At 52.3% G+C, this 17,038-nt stretch overlaps 7 protein-coding genes across 7 annotated transcripts; 2 read left to right on the forward strand and 5 right to left on the reverse strand.

The window, feature by feature from the left end:
* Positions 1-1,389: 1,389 nt before the first annotated feature.
* SEPMUDRAFT_138816 (glycosyltransferase family 69 protein) lies at positions 1,390-2,966 on the reverse strand (the record flags this gene model as incomplete). The annotated part of the gene is made up of 2 exons (XM_016902889.1): positions 1,390-2,539; positions 2,944-2,966. 2 exons carry the CDS (start codon positions 2,964-2,966, stop codon positions 1,390-1,392), a joined length of 1,173 nt encoding a protein of 390 aa, XP_016763169.1.
* On the reverse strand, positions 2,961-4,021 carry SEPMUDRAFT_59447 (PTPLA-domain-containing protein; the record flags this gene model as incomplete). The annotated part of the gene is made up of 2 exons (XM_016909491.1): positions 2,961-3,650; positions 3,766-4,021. The coding sequence occupies 2 exons, from the start codon at positions 4,019-4,021 to the stop codon at positions 3,214-3,216; spliced, it is 693 nt and encodes a 230-aa protein (XP_016763170.1). The 3' UTR covers positions 2,961-3,213.
* A 260-nt stretch (positions 4,022-4,281) lies between these two features.
* SEPMUDRAFT_147031 (uncharacterized protein) lies at positions 4,282-6,116 on the reverse strand. The gene is made up of 3 exons (XM_016904043.1): positions 5,825-6,116; positions 4,592-5,740; positions 4,282-4,540 (listed from the first exon to the last, which is right to left on the reverse strand). Exons 1-3 carry the CDS (start codon positions 5,888-5,890, stop codon positions 4,379-4,381), a joined length of 1,377 nt encoding a protein of 458 aa, XP_016763171.1. The 5' UTR covers positions 5,891-6,116; the 3' UTR covers positions 4,282-4,378.
* A 195-nt stretch (positions 6,117-6,311) lies between these two features.
* SEPMUDRAFT_59450 (cell cycle control protein) lies at positions 6,312-8,412 on the reverse strand. The gene is made up of 4 exons (XM_016909492.1): positions 8,078-8,412; positions 7,976-8,020; positions 7,000-7,917; positions 6,312-6,944 (listed from the first exon to the last, which is right to left on the reverse strand). The coding sequence occupies exons 1-4, from the start codon at positions 8,088-8,090 to the stop codon at positions 6,478-6,480; spliced, it is 1,443 nt and encodes a 480-aa protein (XP_016763172.1). The 5' UTR covers positions 8,091-8,412; the 3' UTR covers positions 6,312-6,477.
* Positions 8,413-8,886: 474 nt separating this feature from the next.
* SEPMUDRAFT_147033 (uncharacterized protein) lies at positions 8,887-10,233 on the forward strand. Its single transcript, XM_016904044.1, has 2 exons — positions 8,887-9,038; positions 9,134-10,233. The coding sequence occupies exons 1-2, from the start codon at positions 8,993-8,995 to the stop codon at positions 10,165-10,167; spliced, it is 1,080 nt and encodes a 359-aa protein (XP_016763173.1). The 5' UTR covers positions 8,887-8,992; the 3' UTR covers positions 10,168-10,233.
* Positions 10,234-11,245: 1,012 nt separating this feature from the next.
* Positions 11,246-15,105, reverse strand: SEPMUDRAFT_147034 (DNA polymerase gamma). Its single transcript, XM_016904045.1, has one exon. The coding sequence runs from the start codon at positions 15,073-15,075 to the stop codon at positions 11,533-11,535; it is 3,543 nt and encodes a 1,180-aa protein (XP_016763174.1). The 5' UTR covers positions 15,076-15,105; the 3' UTR covers positions 11,246-11,532.
* Positions 15,106-15,335: 230 nt separating this feature from the next.
* SEPMUDRAFT_123435 (uncharacterized protein) lies at positions 15,336-16,940 on the forward strand. The gene has a single exon (XM_016901840.1). The coding sequence runs from the start codon at positions 15,998-16,000 to the stop codon at positions 16,526-16,528; it is 531 nt and encodes a 176-aa protein (XP_016763175.1). The 5' UTR covers positions 15,336-15,997; the 3' UTR covers positions 16,529-16,940.
* Positions 16,941-17,038: the final 98 nt, after the last annotated feature.

Genomic DNA, 17,038 nt, shown 5'->3' on the forward strand with positions numbered 1-17,038 from the left:
AGATCTTGATTCCAACCACCACCATCTTCCTACACGCGTGTCATATTCCTCCTCCTCCTCCTCCTCCTCACCCATCACCCATCACCCACTCCTGCCGACAATCACTCCTGCCGAAAAGAAAAAACGAAAAAAAAAAGAAAATTTCCAACTCACACATATTCTTTCACAGGAAGCGCCGCCTCCAACACGATGATGATAAAAACACCACAAACAAAAAAATTTCCAAGCTCCCTGAACGCCCAAACACCAATTTCTCCAAATCCAGTTCCACCTCGATTTCTCACACCAACAATAACTGCTCCTCCTCTTCTTCTTCCTTTGCCACCCCTCCCCTCCTCGCCCAAATTCGTCTCCTCCACCGTTCTACTAAGCAGCACAACGGTACCAGCAGCACAGCAGCAGAAGCAGAAGCAGAAGCAGCAGCCATCCCCACAACAGGAAATGAAGAACAAGAACAAAAAAATCCATCTAAAAATCAAATTCCTTCCTTCGCCCTCGCCCACGTCCATACCCACAAACCACCCATTCCCATTCCCATTCCCATTCCCATTCCCCGTCCCAAAATTTCTCGCGGAGAAGTAAAGAGGGGATTTGATGATGAGAAACAACAACAACAACAACAACAACAACAACAACAACAACAACAACAACAATCTTCTTCTCATCTTCTTACCCGGAAGAACAAAAAGAAAACGAAACCGAAAACGAAAAATCCGAAAAATCCGAATAAGGATGAGGAGTTTTTAGTCAGTGAGAAAAAGGACCTTTATAGAAGAAGGAAGAAGAGAAGGAGTTTTTATCCTCGAGGATATTTTCATCGAAAGGGTGGGAAAAAAGAGAAAAATGATGAGAAGGGGAAAGATGATGAGAAGAATGAGATGGGAATCGTTTTAGACAGAGAAGAAGAAGAACAAGAAGTAGTTTTGGCTGCTGAAATTTTGGTGGGACTTTCTGACAAGGCGTGGACGGATGAATCTGTGGGCGTGGAAGAATGTGAGGGAGCGATGGCTGGAAGAGGGGATTTGTTTTTTTCTAACAACAGTAGTAGCAGGAAGGAGGAGTTTGGAGGAGTATGTGTGAGCCACGGAGGGTAATTAATGGTGATGATGATGATGATGATGATGATGAGATGACTGGAAAGATTTCCAAGGGGGAAGTCGAGGCGCATGAACGAGAATAATCGCTCTGAAGGTTGCGCCCAAACCGCATATCTGATGCGCGTAATGTTGAGAGGGTCGCTCGGTAGCCGAGTGATGGCTATTTCATGATTCGATATGGGATTCTAGATGTGTCAAGTCACAACAGACACACTCAACTATATCGGACGTGCTGTTCTCCAGATATGATGCGCTCTTATTCCATCTAACCGAATATTTTTTTAGTAGATACTCAGACGTGAGCCCAGCCAAACTCATAGATGACCTGCATCTCATCTATGACACAAAAGTCTCCACTTTCAAAACGTGTCGAAGACTCTGCCCGCCAACTAGCGATGCGCTGATGTATCGTAGTCGCTCGATGCCGTATCAAAGAGGTCCATCGCAGGAGCCGATTCGCCCAAATACCGTAGACTGCACGGAAGATGGAGATCCAAGCAGACTTGTGTACGGCCTCGTACGCTTCGAGCTTATATCCCACACGAACATTCGGATTCATCCAAACCCCTTTCCAGGTCGAAAAGGGATTGTCAGCATGTATGAGACAACACTCCGAAGCCTCGAGATGGGACTCCGCCAGACTGTCATCCAGACCACGGAAACCCAATGAACGATAACCTCCATAGAATGCTTCCGCATGCATCGCCACGATTCCATTCCAGCAGCTCTTGACTCGTACAGGAATACTCCTCTCGACAGCTTTCCGGTTCTGTCTATTGCCAAAGTATGGCCACGTCAGCATCATTGGTTCCTTCCCAGTGATATCTCTCAACGCAAACGTGTCGTATAAAGTTGCAGGCTTGGAAAAGTCCAATGAACATGCCGCCGCATATTCCCCTTCATTGGTATGTAGAAGTGTCTGCACATCGTGATTGTTAAAGACAACGTCGTTTAGGAAGAGGACCTTGTCGAACTTCAGCCCTTTCTGCTGCAGCTCGAACAGCGGCTCCAGAGCTATATTCCTCAACTTTGCAAGATATGGTATCCGTCTCAGCTCCATCTTTCCCGAAGGCGTGTAGTCGAATCCCGGAATGCCAGTGGTAGGTCCCGTCTCTGGAGTTTGAATCCAGCCCTTCCTCTTCTCTCCCACAGCCGGCCTCTTCTCCATTTCGTCCAAGTGTGTAGTATTATCCAGTATGATCCTTCTACTAATGCCCTCTGCCTCCAGCTGCGCATCCAACTCCCTCAAGGCGCCCTTACTGTCATCCAGACTCCCACTCTCGTATATGCTCACATAGACATTCTCGCGACCAATGGCTCTCGTCAACTCGACGACCTGCGGGATCCAGTGATCGCGGAGGATGACCTCCGATGTCCAATGTATCGAAGTGATGAAAATCTTCTCATGTCCGAGTGCTGGGGAGCTCCTCGCAGCCTCACGACTGATGGCATTTTTGGCGAGGAAGACGTCCAGTACAGTCCACGCTAAGAGCAAGATGGCAAGGTATTTGGCATAGCGTTTGGGGGTCGAAGAGTACGTCTCTCGACGCCTTCGTGCAGAGCTCGTCGTGCTGGGTTGGAAGCGGCCGAGGAGTCCAGAGTCTTTTCTTCGACGGGTTTGCATGCTATTGTGGAGTGTAGGAGCAGCGTAAGAGAAGGTGCGGTCTTCTCTGGTCGATTCAGCTATGCCATCGAGACTGGGTCTCCATTCGCGTCCCATATAAGTCGCTTAGAGAGTGTGTAGGTCGAGGTGGATGCATGATGCGAAGAAGGAGAGTTCGGGAGCATTGGCAGGAGGATGATGATGATGTGTGGTTCCAGAGCCAAGAATTCACCAGAAACTCACAATCCATTTGTCCGGGAGTGCATTCTTTGATGGAATAATAATAATGATATAATAATACATCACAAGGTCAAGTCTACTCTAATCCGCAATGGATACTTTTGCTACCTCCTAGTGTCGCCGTCGGCAACATGCCCTAGCGCCTGTTCACAGTGTCACTGCTGTAACACATATACCCAACCGCTTCGACTCCTCGCTTGCCTTTGTTCTGTATGTCCCTACCTCCACCAGCTCGACATGCAAACACGTAGCTAGATCACCACAGTATCCATCTCACTGGCCTTTCTTCTCCCTCGGTCCTCTCAACACTTTCCTCCTCTGCGCCATCATATGCGTATAAAGCACATACGCACCCGGCACATACACGAACAATATCAACTTGAGGACCCACTCCCAAGCCTTATTCAAAGATGATGCAGGTCCAATTGCCCGATAGATCAACCAACACTCCGAGCTGATCCCCAAAGGATACAGCACAAAGAAAGTATTATATCTCAACCAAGTCATGAAACCCGGCACTTTTCCCCGCGTGAGATTGACAGCGAAGTACGAATAGCGGATAATCTCTGTAATACTCCAGGCAAGAAGCATGGTACTGTATGCCGGCGATCGAGAGGTATGGATGGGGAAGTTGAAAGCGATGCCCCAAACGAGGAGGAAGCGTGAGGCTACTTGCATGAGAGTAGTGAAGAGAGGTGCGCGGACGATGCCTATGATGGGAGAAGAAAGGTCCTACTTAGCCTGAGACTTGTATACAGCAGTAACGACTAGGGCGGACGGAAATCGTGTGATTTCATGGTGGTGGACTTGGTGTGTCAAAATTACCGGTTGCTGCGTGTAGAACTTCCAATCCTGCAAGTGTTTGTGTCCATTTGGTAAACTCTGAGGTGCCCAAGAAGACTTGCTGCCACCCTACGATGGAGCCGATCACGACGACTCGGCCGAGCACTACGCTCCAGAGAAGTGCTGAGACAAAGTTGTAGAGGATGAGGTATGTGGTCTTCGGGTTCGACGGCGATGGCTTTCGCTCCGCCTTCGACGCTGCCGGAGCAGTCTGTTGTGAGTCTTCTGGTCGATCCATGTTGGTGTGGGTTGACGGATGATTACAGGTTTAGTGAGGGAGCTGTGAGGAAGAGGAACGAGGCATTGGAACATTGAGCCAAGTTGCCGAGACCCTGAACGGCTCTCTCCGTCACTCTACCTCCTAGTGCGAGGTTCAAGATCAAGCGGATGACTTTGTTATGGGACTGCGGAGAATTAAGAAATATCGCGACCAGAGTACGCAAGCAAGAATCGACTCCACGTCAGTCCATGATTTTGAAGTCCTGTTGATACAACGCTCGCTAATGCTGAAACAAAGCTGAACCTAGCGATCGGAGCGGATTCAGTGAAATTTCGCAAGGGCCTCAGGAATGGAAACGACACTAAATCAACGATTCTAACTGCCGATGAAAATGTGCATCATAGCTTTAGCCCCAGCCTTCTCTCTACAGCCGTGAATTACGCATTCCTTGAAAGGCATTGGTGTGCTGTGAACTGGGGCTTTGCCTTTGCCTTTGGTTGTCTTGGTCCGATGTTGAGCACAATCCCCACAGTATGCCTGTCTTGAAGTCAATATATAGCATCGCCATGTGGCACCGAAACAACTTACATGTCCACACTTCTTGATGATCCAGACCTCCGCCTTCTTCTCGTCACTATTAACTGCAAGCTCGTTTCCACAGTTGGGACAGACGACGACATCCTGCTCTCCGGGAGAACGCGTGAATCCTTTCGCCGCCGAGGGAGGGGGCTCATACTTCGGTGGGGGAGGTGGATTACCCCCTAACCCCAAATCGAACGCAGTCGCGCCGAAATCTAAATTGACCTGGAGTGCACCACGTTGTTGAGCATCGGGGTTGACGAACGTGACCTGCGCTCGTGCAGGCACATTGTTCGCATTCGTCCTCGGGATTCCTGAGAAAGCCATAACCCGATCAAACAGACGGCCAGGACGACCCAGGTGGGCGAACAGGTCGTTGACTGACCTCGTACCCATGCCTGCTGTGGTACTGGGCCGCTCGTCATTTATGCCTGCTCGTGTGCGAGCGTCCACAATGACCAATTCGTCCTCATCGCCTGTGAGATCGATAGGCTCGGGGCGACCATTCGGATATGGCGTGACACTCCTATGGCCACGACTACTCTCACTGGGCCTAGCATGCAGGCGTGTTCGTAGTTCCGTCAAATCCTCCATATCTGTCCTTCGTGGTGGCGATGACCGTTCTGGTCTTCGAAGTCCAGAGTATCGTGGATGTGGATGAGTTGTCGTGGGGGCTCGAGCTGGAAAGAGGCTCAAATAGTTCGGCCGGGGCGCAGAAGAAGGTGCAGCATGCGAAATAGGCTGCGTGAGATCTTCAGCGTCGTCCTCACCGTCAAGGTCGATTATGTTTCTTCCGAACCGGGGGCCGCGCTGAGCACGTGAATCTCTTCCTGCTTCTTCACCTCGAGTTCCTCTCGTCCGCGGTAGGTCATCATCTTCTTCAGTGAGGTCAATAACTCCTACGCCTGGGTTTCGATCCTGCCCATTGCCATTGCTTCCACTGCCGCTGCTACTGCCACTGCCACTGCCCGACATGGTGGGTCTTCGGTAGTCAAAGCCGTCACCGGGATATCGCTGAGGCAAGGCTATACGGCTGGAGGCCAATCGAGCTCGCTGTGCTGGGTGTTCGTTGTTGTAGTGGTCGTCGTGCGGAACAAAGAGCGTGGCGGGTGAACCATCTCGATCACGGTGACTTTCTGCCATTGTACTGAAGCTTCGCTGTTCAAACATGGTCAGAGTGAGGTCCGAACCATGTTGTCGCTCGGGAGAACGAGGTAGCGACAGTGCAGGAACATGACATACCTTTACGCTCTCTCTTCGAAATGACGGGAGCCCTCCTGAACCTCCAGGTCCACCTGCACCGTCCATGTTGTCGTCACCACTCCCTCCTCCACTTCTGAGGGCCACTAAGGGACAACCGCAGTCTGTGCAAAACGATGACTTATTGCTGCGCGGCAGCTCGTGAAGAGTGTATTTGGTTGCGTGGTGCTGCAGGCGAGCGACGAGCGACGAGCGTGTGGTTCCGGGAAGTGAATGTGGCGGCGGGCAATGATGTTGCTGTGAGGGCTCAAGTACGACAAAGCGTTTCCACCCGTATCATACGGTGGGGACTGTGCAGATGGCGAGACAACCAGCTTCTGCCCACAGACGAGCCGCTGACACAATTTACGTTCGCGAGGTGCCCTTTGTAAGGAGTATGTCAAGTAGGTATCTAATGATTTGCCTTGGTCACAAGGAGAGTTGCACGTCCAGGGAAGTGGCAAGGGAGGTACGTGCCATCATCATTTGTTCTACAGGCAAGTGCCGACGGGCTTTTTTGACTCCGAGAATACTACTATGCTACAAACGCTATGATCAACGCCTATTTCTCGAATATACAACGAGAACATCTTCATTGGCGCGATGCTATGAGATGGATCGCTGACTGCTGAGCAGCTTTTCCCAAAGGCGTCTACCTATGCTCGGAGAACGACGATAGCACTGTCTGTAAGCGCTACCAGACTCGATGCCTTGGATCCCCATTTCACGTCTACCGCATTCAGAGCTTTGCTCAAAGGCGTACTCCATGTCTTGCTGCTCTTTGTATAGTGCGACACGGTAACGCCTCCTGGTCCACTGGCTGCCAGGAATTGACCTGTAAAGTCCCAAGAGAGGCCAGTAACGGCAGTTCCCACATCGATTGTGCGGAGCGCTTTGAGCTTTCGGAGGTCCCAGACCGTAAGCGCGGTCTGCCCGGCGTTGGCAGATGCGAGCCAGGTACCGTTCTCCGAAAATGCGATGGCGACTACGGGGCTCGCTCCAGCTGGTGATGGGAAAGTGTGTGCTAATTGTGAGCTCTTCACATCATAGAGCCTGAGCGAACCATCAGCACCTCCCACTGCGAGCAGGTGGCCGTCTGGGTGGAAGGCGATGCTCGTGAGCTCTGGAAGTATGTTAGGCCTGAAAGCGCGAGCGATACCATAAGAAAGGTGGCTTACCGATGTCCCCAAACACCTGTGTCAGCACATGCATTGTGCTGAGGTCGTAGACAATATAGCTCTTGTCGTACCCAGCGGAAGCCAACAACTCCCCGCTGGGATGAGTCGCAAGGGCTGTGGCAGCGCCTGCGTGCTGCTGGAACTTTCCTTGTATGGCACCTTCCTGCGCTACCACAACCGTGCCGTTGGCCGTAGATACAGCTTGCTTATCGTTGGCCCACGCACCGCTGAGAATGGCCCCTGCACCTAGGTTGCTCCTCGTCGTGAATGCTCCCGCCGCGAGGTCGAAGATGCCCATGGTTCCGTCCGAGTCACCAGTCAAGAAGAAATCTCCAGTCGCGTCTGTAGACAGGTGCTTCGCTCCTGTGAACTGAGTATCGACTGAAGTTGTGACATCGAAGCTCTCCAACTGTTCTCCCGTCGCCCAGTCCTGTGGTACAACACGTTGCTTGCGCGTACCTGAAAGACGCTCCTGTGTTTCCGTGACCTTCATCACAGCATTGCCGGAAAGAGGCTGGTTGTCAACCTGCATGGCGTCGCCACTCGTCCCATTCGTCCCATTTGAAGTGCCACTGACGGAGACTCTCGATAGCGCGTCTCGTGCTTCATCTCGCTCCTTCTGCAGTCGCGCAATTACTCGTTGCGCAGCGTCATTGTAGTAGAGTGCCGTACTCAGTTCCTGCCTCGTCTCGGCAAGCTGTTGCTTCAGCTGATATGCCTCGAGAATGATGGCATCCCACTCATTCTGAAAGGTCGATAATAGAGCTGGGATCGAGGTAAGAGTCGGCGGTCGAGGCTTCACGGTGCGCGGCTGCTTGAGATCCACCAGGTCCTCCACTGTGAGATCTTCTCCATTGACTGGATCGGTGCCGTGCTCGGAGATGTAAGCTTGGATCAAGCGTTTTTCGAAGACATTGCCTATACCTACAGTAAGTCCTCTGTTCGACTCAATGGTCACGCAATGCAGTTGACTGACCACTTTTGCGACTGGCAACTGGCTCTTGAGGCGCTTCGCCAGAGACTGCGCGAGTGCGTTAGAGAGAAGAGCGAATTGGAGACATGCAGCAATTCCACTCACTTGCACAAAGCATGTTGTTGATGTTGTTGCTATTATCGTGAAGGGAAGTGCAGTATGAGCCCAACGCGACTGTTGGCTGTCCTGTCTGTCGCGGTCGCGGTCGCAAGCCAAAATCTCGAATGAAAGCTGCCGAGAATTCCCCGACAGCGGTCACGTGAGCAAAGTCACCTCCAGGTCCACGCTTCACCAACGATGCGTCGCTCTCGCACAAGGTCCCATTCAAGAATCATTTTGGATCATAGGCAGACTGTCCGAGGCAGCTCCGGCATAGTGCCTACAATGGACCACAACGTGGATCTCACGTGACGCACTCGGTCGATTTGCACAGCGTCTCTTCCATCTGCTTCACTTGCACGCAGACAGGAAATTCGATAGGTCCCTGTACCTAATGTACCTGAGGAATTGAAAAGGACTCGGGATAGGCTGGTTCTCAGCGCAGCCAACAAACACCCTCCGCCCGCGCCCCCATTGAAAGGGCAGTCGGAGATGACCGGGACGGACAGCGGGCGACGCAGGGACGAGCAGGGCAGCAGAAGAAGCAACGAAGATTTCTCGCGCGTGTCGGACTAAGGTGCTTCTAGCAGAGGGTGCACCTCCTAGTAGGCTAGTGGCCTCAGGTAGTAAGTTTAGTACGTGTAGTGCGGACATGTTGACCCCACCAGGAAAGCCCTCTCTGCCTGCCCCTCTTCATCCGTTGATGTCAGAATCTTCGGTGAGAGCCCAGCGCAGCGCTGGCTGTGAGAGCTCCCTAACTTGTTACATATAGCCCTGCCGAACTCCTTCACACGGAAACTTTTCACTTCCATCCCCTCCCGTCCCCATCCATCCATCCATCCACCCACCTGCCCGTCCCTTGTCCACTAAACAGCCTCCGCACCAGACCCCGAACCTCAGCACCAGAAACAGCAGCCCATCATGGCCCAGAGCGTGCTCAAGCAGAAGACTGGCGTCATCTACGGAGGTAAGTCGCTATCATGAACACACACCCGCAGACCACCCACCACACCACACCACACCACAGCATCGCCCAGCCCAGCACTGACAGCCTCTCGCTAGATGACGTGAAGAACCTCTTCAAGTACGCACAGGAGAAGAAGTTTGCCATTCCCGCCATCAACGTCACTTCCTCCTCCACCGTCGTGGCCTCCCTCGAGGCAGCCCGCGATGCAAAGTCTCCCATCATCCTCCAGATGTCCCAGGGCGGAGCTGCCTACTTTGCCGGCAAGGGCGTGGGCAACAAGAACCAGGAAGCGTCCATTGCTGGTGCCATTGCCGCTGCACACTACATCCGCGCCGTCGCTCCTTCCTACGGCATTCCAGTCGTCCTCCACACTGATCACTGCGCCAAGAAGCTGCTCCCATGGCTGGACGGCATGCTCGACGAGGACGAGAAGTTCTTCCAGGCCAACGGTGTGCCCCTCTTCTCCTCGCACATGATCGATCTGTCCGAGGAATCTGTCAAGGAGAACCTCGAGACCACTGCTGCCTACCTCAAGCGTGCCGCACCCATGAAGCAATTCCTCGAGATGGAGATTGGTATCACTGGTGGCGAGGAGGACGGTGTCAACAATGAGGATGTGGACAACAACTCCCTCTACACACAGCCAGAGGACATCTACGAGATCTACAAGACTCTCGCACCAATCTCGCCATACTTCTCGATCGCTGCTGGTTTCGGCAACGTCCACGGTGTCTACAAGCCAGGCAACGTCAAGCTGAGGCCAGAGCTGCTCCAGAAGCACCAAAAATACGTGCAAGAGAAGGAGAACACCAAGGAGGAGAAGCCAGTCTTCTTGGTCTTCCACGGCGGCTCTGGCTCGAGCAAGCAAGACTACCTGGATGCCATCAGCTACGGTGTGGTCAAGGTCAACCTCGACACCGATCTGCAGTACGCATACACTGAGGGCATCCGCGACTACATGATCTCGAAGAAGGACTACGTCAGCTCGCAAGTGGGCAACCCAGATGGCGACGACAAGCCAAACAAGAAGTACTACGACCCCAGAGTGTGGGTCCGTGCCGGTGAGCAGACCATGTCGAAGCGTATCGCTGTCGCTCTCGAGGACTTCAACACTGCCAACCAATTGTAGATGTGGATCATCACCAACAATTGTTAGTTGACTGCACAAAATGAATGAATGAAATGAACAGACTTCTCCATCTTCACCCACGTTTCCCGAACTTAGACGCGCCAATTATTGCATGTGCTGACCACAGCCGGAGTGAACTCTCGGCATGTCCCCAGGTCCTGAGCTTTCGATGACCGAGCTCGGGCCATTACAGCTTCCAAATACAGCTCTCCCGATTTCCTCCGCACCGTTTTAAACTGCCGCGCATGGGGAAATACTTAGAGCGCGTTCGCTTGTTCCTTATAGCTTCTGGCCAGAAGCTGACGCTACTCAAACTCTCGCTCTTAAATGTGGGTCGTTATAGCTAAAGCTATAAGCCGGGGGTGTTCGCTTTCTGTTTTTATAAGAAGTTATAACCAACTTGCCTTATATGCAAGGTAAAAACTTTACTATATAGGGTATCGGTCTTACTATATTAGGACTAGGTAAGGATTGCCGTAGCGGCCCGTAGGGGCCTTATTTAAAAGCGGGTCCTTATACTCAGAAGCGAGAAAATGAGGTTGATCTGGCGAGAAGGCGATTTAGCGCATTTTAGCGTACTTTTTCACGTTGAGAACGCGTACCTTACCCCTTTTATATAAGATCAACGGAGTATCCACATTATAGCTAAAAACCCGGCTTCTGGCCAGAAGCTATAAGGTGAACAAGCGAACGCGACCGTCTTATAGCCTTAGATGACCTTATAGCTTCTGGCCAGAAGCTATAAGGTGCACAAGCGAACGCGCTCTTATTACTGTAGTCTGTAGGTGGTGGTAGCAGCCAACTAGCTTCAGCCCGAGAAGTCACAGTTGGAGTTCCAACCAAACTCATCACCATTATTGTGGGAGATCGGAGCCAAGGCACATAATAACCTGAAGGCTACCTACCTAGGTAGGTATTAGTCGATTTGAAGCCCGAGACCTCGGAGCGTTTCTTTTTCTTTTTTTTTCCTTGGCGCTTAGAAGGTAAGGTAGAAGTTACATGTGCCTACCTCCTATCTTAGGAGGTAGGTAGGTAGGATGCGTGTTTTGCCAGGCAAATGGAAGCTGAGCTGACAATAGTAATACCTAGGTAAGGTCACAAATGACAAGCCAGTCCGTCGTGTAGAAAGGTGCCTATTTGTGGGGTCGTTTTATACTGTACAACAATTCGAATCGGATACCTATCTGAGGTATCTTACTGTACACGACAACAAACAACTACACAATGTTCCCCATACTGTTTGTTTTCCTTTGTTTCCGTACACTTTCCTTTTCTTCCCCGCTAGTGTTATATCATCACATTCGCACAGCCCAACATTAAATGTGTATACTGTACAATAACAGCAACAACAATCATCCATCACTTTTAACACGCCGATCGAACATATGATGAAACACCGGAGTGACGCAGTGGCATGACTGCCGAGCCATTGAGACTCGATCGCGAACCTGGCGAAGATGAAGAAGAAGATGAGGATGAAGATAGATCCATGGGGGTGCCAATATTTGCCCAGTCACTGGAAGACATGTGCCAGCGCGACTCCGGTGGCAGTAGGCTGGAGTAGTTCCTCGCCGTAGCAATTAATGATGAGGAGTGAGCTTTGGTTGCGGGTAGACGTGGTTTTCGCACTCGAGGCTTCGGCGCCGCTTTGCCCTTGGCCGGTAGAGGAGTAGTACCGGTGAGGGTGAAGTTGCCGTCAACATTGTCCTTTCGACGAGACTTGGAGGTCACCACGGCTGGTTTACTCAAATCGCGGATGATTTTATTAAGCTCGGCGGGGGAAGATGCGATTTGAGCTTGCAGATAAGCTTGGGCATTCGGAGGTTGCAGACCCTCCATGACAGGGCGACGTGGGGTGTACTGGAATTGTCCTGGCTGAGGTGTTCTGGTGGGTACCACGTCTGGATCGAGGAAAGCCTGAGTTCCCTTGGCAAGCAACTGCACGATGTCGAGTGACTCACCCGGAGCGATCTTATTGGGATGAGACGGCGTGATGCAATCCATATCCACCTCCTTACGGAGTACGTGGTCGATGTCCACGGCGCTGAAGTAGGCACAGGATTGTGGTAAATCATCGATGCCCATTTGCTGGCTGAACATGGCCCGCGTCCAGACATTGGCGACCTGGAGAGCCATCGCAGTTCGATACTTGTCTTCGGCTTTCGAAAGGTAGCGAATCTCGTCATGCACAGTCAACGCCAATCGTGCGTCAATGTTGTACCGCTTGCACAAGTACTCCATGCTGACGATAAGTAGATGGAGGTAATCGACCCCTGATGACTGAATGGCCCAGTTGATACGGCTGGTCATGAAACCGCCTTTGCTGATGAATCGTCGCATCAGCGCCTCGGTAATGCCAGCTCCTAAGACAGGTGTTCGCGGTCGTTCCTGTTCTGCAAAGTCTTCGAGCTTGTTGAAGACCAAGCTCTCGGTGCCGCCACGCCAGAACTTGCGTTCACGGATCGCCTTGCTGCCAGACTTTGAGCCCTTTGTCTCGTGATACAGGTTCGTGGCAGTCATTTTCGCTTGTTCCTCAGTCACGGAAGGATTGAATTGACGCAGCAAACTTTGAGCGAACTTCAAGCCTGCCCCATAGATGCGGCCGTAATTGAAAACTTTGGCATCATTCCGTGAAATGCCCAAGATTTTTGCCGTGCGAGAGTGTAGATCAGTTCCTGCTGCTTTCGTGCCCTCCAGTGTCATGAAGCCAATCGCATTGCCTCCGTGGATCTTAAAACTCGAATCGCCGACAAGTGACGCGATCCATAGCTCTTGGCTGTCGACATCTGCCCCAACGAAAGCATAACCAGGAGGTGCGGTCACAATACTCTTCAGCTCGGATCCAACACGATTCTTCTTGGCATTGGCTGCTGTGAGCCAGGTATTCTCCACTGCTCTCCGGGTAATGGTACCCATAGGAATGACCTGGGGCAGGATGTAGCCAAGGTCCGTGTCTTGCGCTGGAGCGTCAGCGCGCTCGCTGTCGTACACGACCATTTGCGACATGATCCGATCACGAGCACTGATCCAGTATGAGCAGGACGCGTTCATTTCCAACGCTTCCTTCGCGTATGCATACTCAGATGAGAGTGTACCATTCTCAAAATATTGCAGGTACCCTTTGGCGAGAGGTGATGTACAACGGGCGTCGGGCCCGTCTTTGTGTGGCAGCTTGAAGTAAGTGTGATCTAAGTCATCATGAAGCATCAGATTCGCCTCCTCCATCATATCGCACGTCGTCATTCCTTGTTCACGATACTTCTGAGCCTCGGAGTGCGGGACTTTGAACGTGAATCCGTACTTGTCGGACCATATCAAAGGATGACCATCCCAAGCCATGCGAAGGAGCAAAGGCGCGATTCTGGTACGTACAGTGAGCGCAATATCAGCATCGTTTGTACTGAATAAATCCTTGTACCAATTGGGCATTCCCGGCTTCTTTTGGCGCGCTGCTGGTCGGGGAGGATCACCCTTCTTCTTGCCCTTCACCATTCGCACTTCCTGACCGCCCCAATCCAGCTGCGACAACCAAGGATCATGCCGAATAACTTTCGGTTCTCCACGATGTTCTACTGCGCGTTCAGTCAAATCGATTAGCCGCTCCTGGACGCCGGAGGAAAGACGATGATATGTGGCTTCCGCATTAGCAATGTACGACTGCCAACTCCTATTGACAGGAAGAATCTCCGTAGATAGATGCCGCAACGCTGCAAACGAGACCGGGTGTGGCGATGTCTCCAAGAAGAGAGGCAGTACCTTCTTGTACACTTTATGCGTTATGTCAACGTCGGCCGCACAATAATCTAGAAGCTCGTCAAGACGTTCTACAATGCCTTCACGGTCGAGCTCTCCAAACCATTCCCTGCGAGCTTTGTCGATGGTGATGTTGCAGTGAAATTTGGCCACGTCCCGCAAACTGTTGACTGATGCACGGCCAACCCAGAGCTCCTCCTCGCTGTCGAATGTGGCCTTGCCAGACTCGAGCAGCGCCGCTAAATCTGCGCTATCATCAGAGGCAGCAATCTTGTCCTGCAGATCTCGAGCCTTCTTATGCTTGTTCCAAGTAGGTCTCTGCCGACTGCACATTCCATTCGTAGCCACGTGTAAGCTCATGGTGTCTATGAAGAACGTCTGTGATTGCTCCAGATGGTACTCTTCGGCGATGCGTGCCCGATCATAACCTATGTTATGCCCAACCACAATTCTCGCCTTCTTTCGCGGTCCCAGTGGTATCAGATGACGATCATTCGTGCTTTCTCCGAGCAGCCAAGGCGATAACCAGGCATACCAATGCCTTTCGGAGACCGCGCAAGCCATAGCCGGGAAGCTTGTCTCATGCCACATCACCTCGGTGTCGAAGGTGAGGACTTCCTCATCTGGGTATTCCACAGCCTCGGAGGTGCCGTCTTCATGGTACTTGGTCCAGCCTGCTCGCTGCTCCCATCTTCGCGGTCTCGGCGGAGGCGATGCTCTTGCATACTTGGTGGCCAAGCTGAGATATGGTTCGGCGCTGTCCATTCCCAGTTTGTAGAAGTGCTCGTCCAGCGAGGCTCCCTGGAGATCGGGCAGGTCGAAGCCAATGGGCTCAGAGTTGTCGCTCGTCTTGCCCAGCAGGTCATGTCGGGCAAGGTGATCTTTGGACAGCGCCACCAACGCATCGTCTGGCTTTGCAGCAGTCGTCTGCGGGAATAGCTGAGGATGGACATGGGCGCTGACTTGCTGCACGCCAATCTCATTGTATCTGGCGCTGGATGGGACGGCCAATGATCGCGGGTGTGATGATGTCGCAGACGCGGCAGCATAACTTCGATGTGCGCACGGTCGCGTCAGGGGAATGCGGCGGAGGAGAGAGGTCTGCTGCGTCCGTTCCAGCGCGTTGACCAGATGGCGCTGGCATCGTGATCGCATAGCGTGAGCAATGGGAATAGTGCGTTATCGGGACATGTTGGTTGCAGTGATGAGCAGTGAGTTGGAGATGATAGAAGGTACCTGTACCTTAGGGTAGGAGGTAGGGACTGGAGCTGCAGAAATTTGGAGATCGTCATGACCCTTCGGTTCCCTTCCTAACTCCTACCTTACCTCCTAAGGTGTTCGCTTCGGCCGGACTTCCCAAGCCCTACCTCCTAGAGAACTATAGGTAGCTACCAAGTACCTCCTAGTGGCAGAGCAGAGCAGAGCAGAGAACAGCAGTGCGAGTGGCGCCGGCCGATCCTCCATGTTTCACCGTCCTGCCCTTGGTTGCGTCAGGTATCTGTGACTTCATACATGTCCAGTATCTCTCTATCCTGCCCTTGAATTATGCTGGACAACGTGACTGGGGAGTGACAGCCGTGGATATGGAGACGTGGAACTTCGACTTGCTTGACGATCCGGAAAACACCAATGAGCCCGAATATGGGGATGGCCTGCATCACGATGCGCAAAATATTTGGCAGGGACTACTGCAGCCTCAGTACGAGAGGTCAGTACGGGGCAGAAGACGGGAAAACACCTCAGTTACTGCACCGGGCAGATAGGAATATGAAAGTGAGCCAGAAGGAGCGCTGACGTAGAACAAAGGCCTCCTCGTGCAGACGATGAAGCAGCACAACCACGCCTCTTCACCTTCGACAACGAGGAGCTCACGCACGAGCACCCAGAAAGAGACCTGCCAGTGTCACCTCCGGACCTCGAACGTCAACGACCATCCGAGCCTACGTTCAACCTCGACGTAGACGACGAAACAGTGCATCCCATCAGAGTCTCCACGCCGACCTCCTATAGAACGCACGAGTTCATCTCGCTCGAAGATACCGACTCTGAAGACGAAGAAGAGATCGAGGTCCCCGATATGCCGCCCACTCGACGAAGCCACCGCACGAGCGTGGTCGACCTGACCGAAGGCTCGCCGCGACAGTCCACTTCACGGCAGCCAAAACGTAAACGATCGGCGACAGATGCCATTGCCGCAAGCAGCTCCACGGATAGCAAACGTCACAAGCCATCGGCAAGAATCGAGGAGATCGGTTTGGCAAACGAGGCTCCCTCCGCTGAAGAAGAGCTAGTGCAGGCTCAGCAGCAAAAAGCCACTGAGGCACAACAACAAGCGCTCGAGGATGCTATGCCGCAGAAGATTGGACAGCGATCGTGCATCATCTGCTTGGAGAACTTCACGAATTGTACTGCTACTGCATGTGGGCATTTCTTTTGTCACGAATGTCTGATCCAGGCTCTACGAGCTGCTGCTAAGAACAGTGATCGGGGCACTGGTAGCTGCCCGGTGTGTCGGAAGAGCTTGAAAGAGAACAAGAAGTCCGATGTCATCCCCATCTCATTCATGACCAAGAAGGAGTACGACAAGCTTCATCGGGTTCTCACATAAGGTTCATGCAGGTGGAGTCGAAGAGAGAGTTTGGAAACGTGGGGTTCGATGGCTGGCAAACAGGACAGGCGTGAAAATGGGATACTACCTGGCTATGGCTCCGTGACCCAGCCCGCATACGCTATAATAAGCCTTTTGGCAGCTGGTTGAATGTGTCCCAAGCGAAGGAGTTTTTTAGCGGTGCCACAGTGTTTCGGAGGCGTTTTGGGAGGGATGATGCATGATGCGATGATATCCCTGGCTACCTATACAATCAGCATCAGTCAGAAGTATGTATTGTTCGACTGCTACTGTATGACTAAGGTATCGAGAAGGCTGCCAGCCAAGGGGAATTAACGGTGTGGCAGCGAAGTGCCGCAAAGCGTTAGGGTGCTACCTCCTACCACCGTGCACACATGTACTATCATATCACGAATCACGATATTGATTGTGGCGAATGCCACACGGCCCGGTTCCTTTTTGAGAGGGAGGAATGGCATCTGCCAACCTGTTTGACGCCCATGGATCAAA

This window comes from Sphaerulina musiva (genome assembly GCF_000320565.1).
Source record: "Sphaerulina musiva SO2202 unplaced genomic scaffold SEPMUscaffold_2, whole genome shotgun sequence".
NCBI lineage: Eukaryota > Fungi > Ascomycota > Dothideomycetes > Mycosphaerellales > Mycosphaerellaceae > Sphaerulina > Sphaerulina musiva.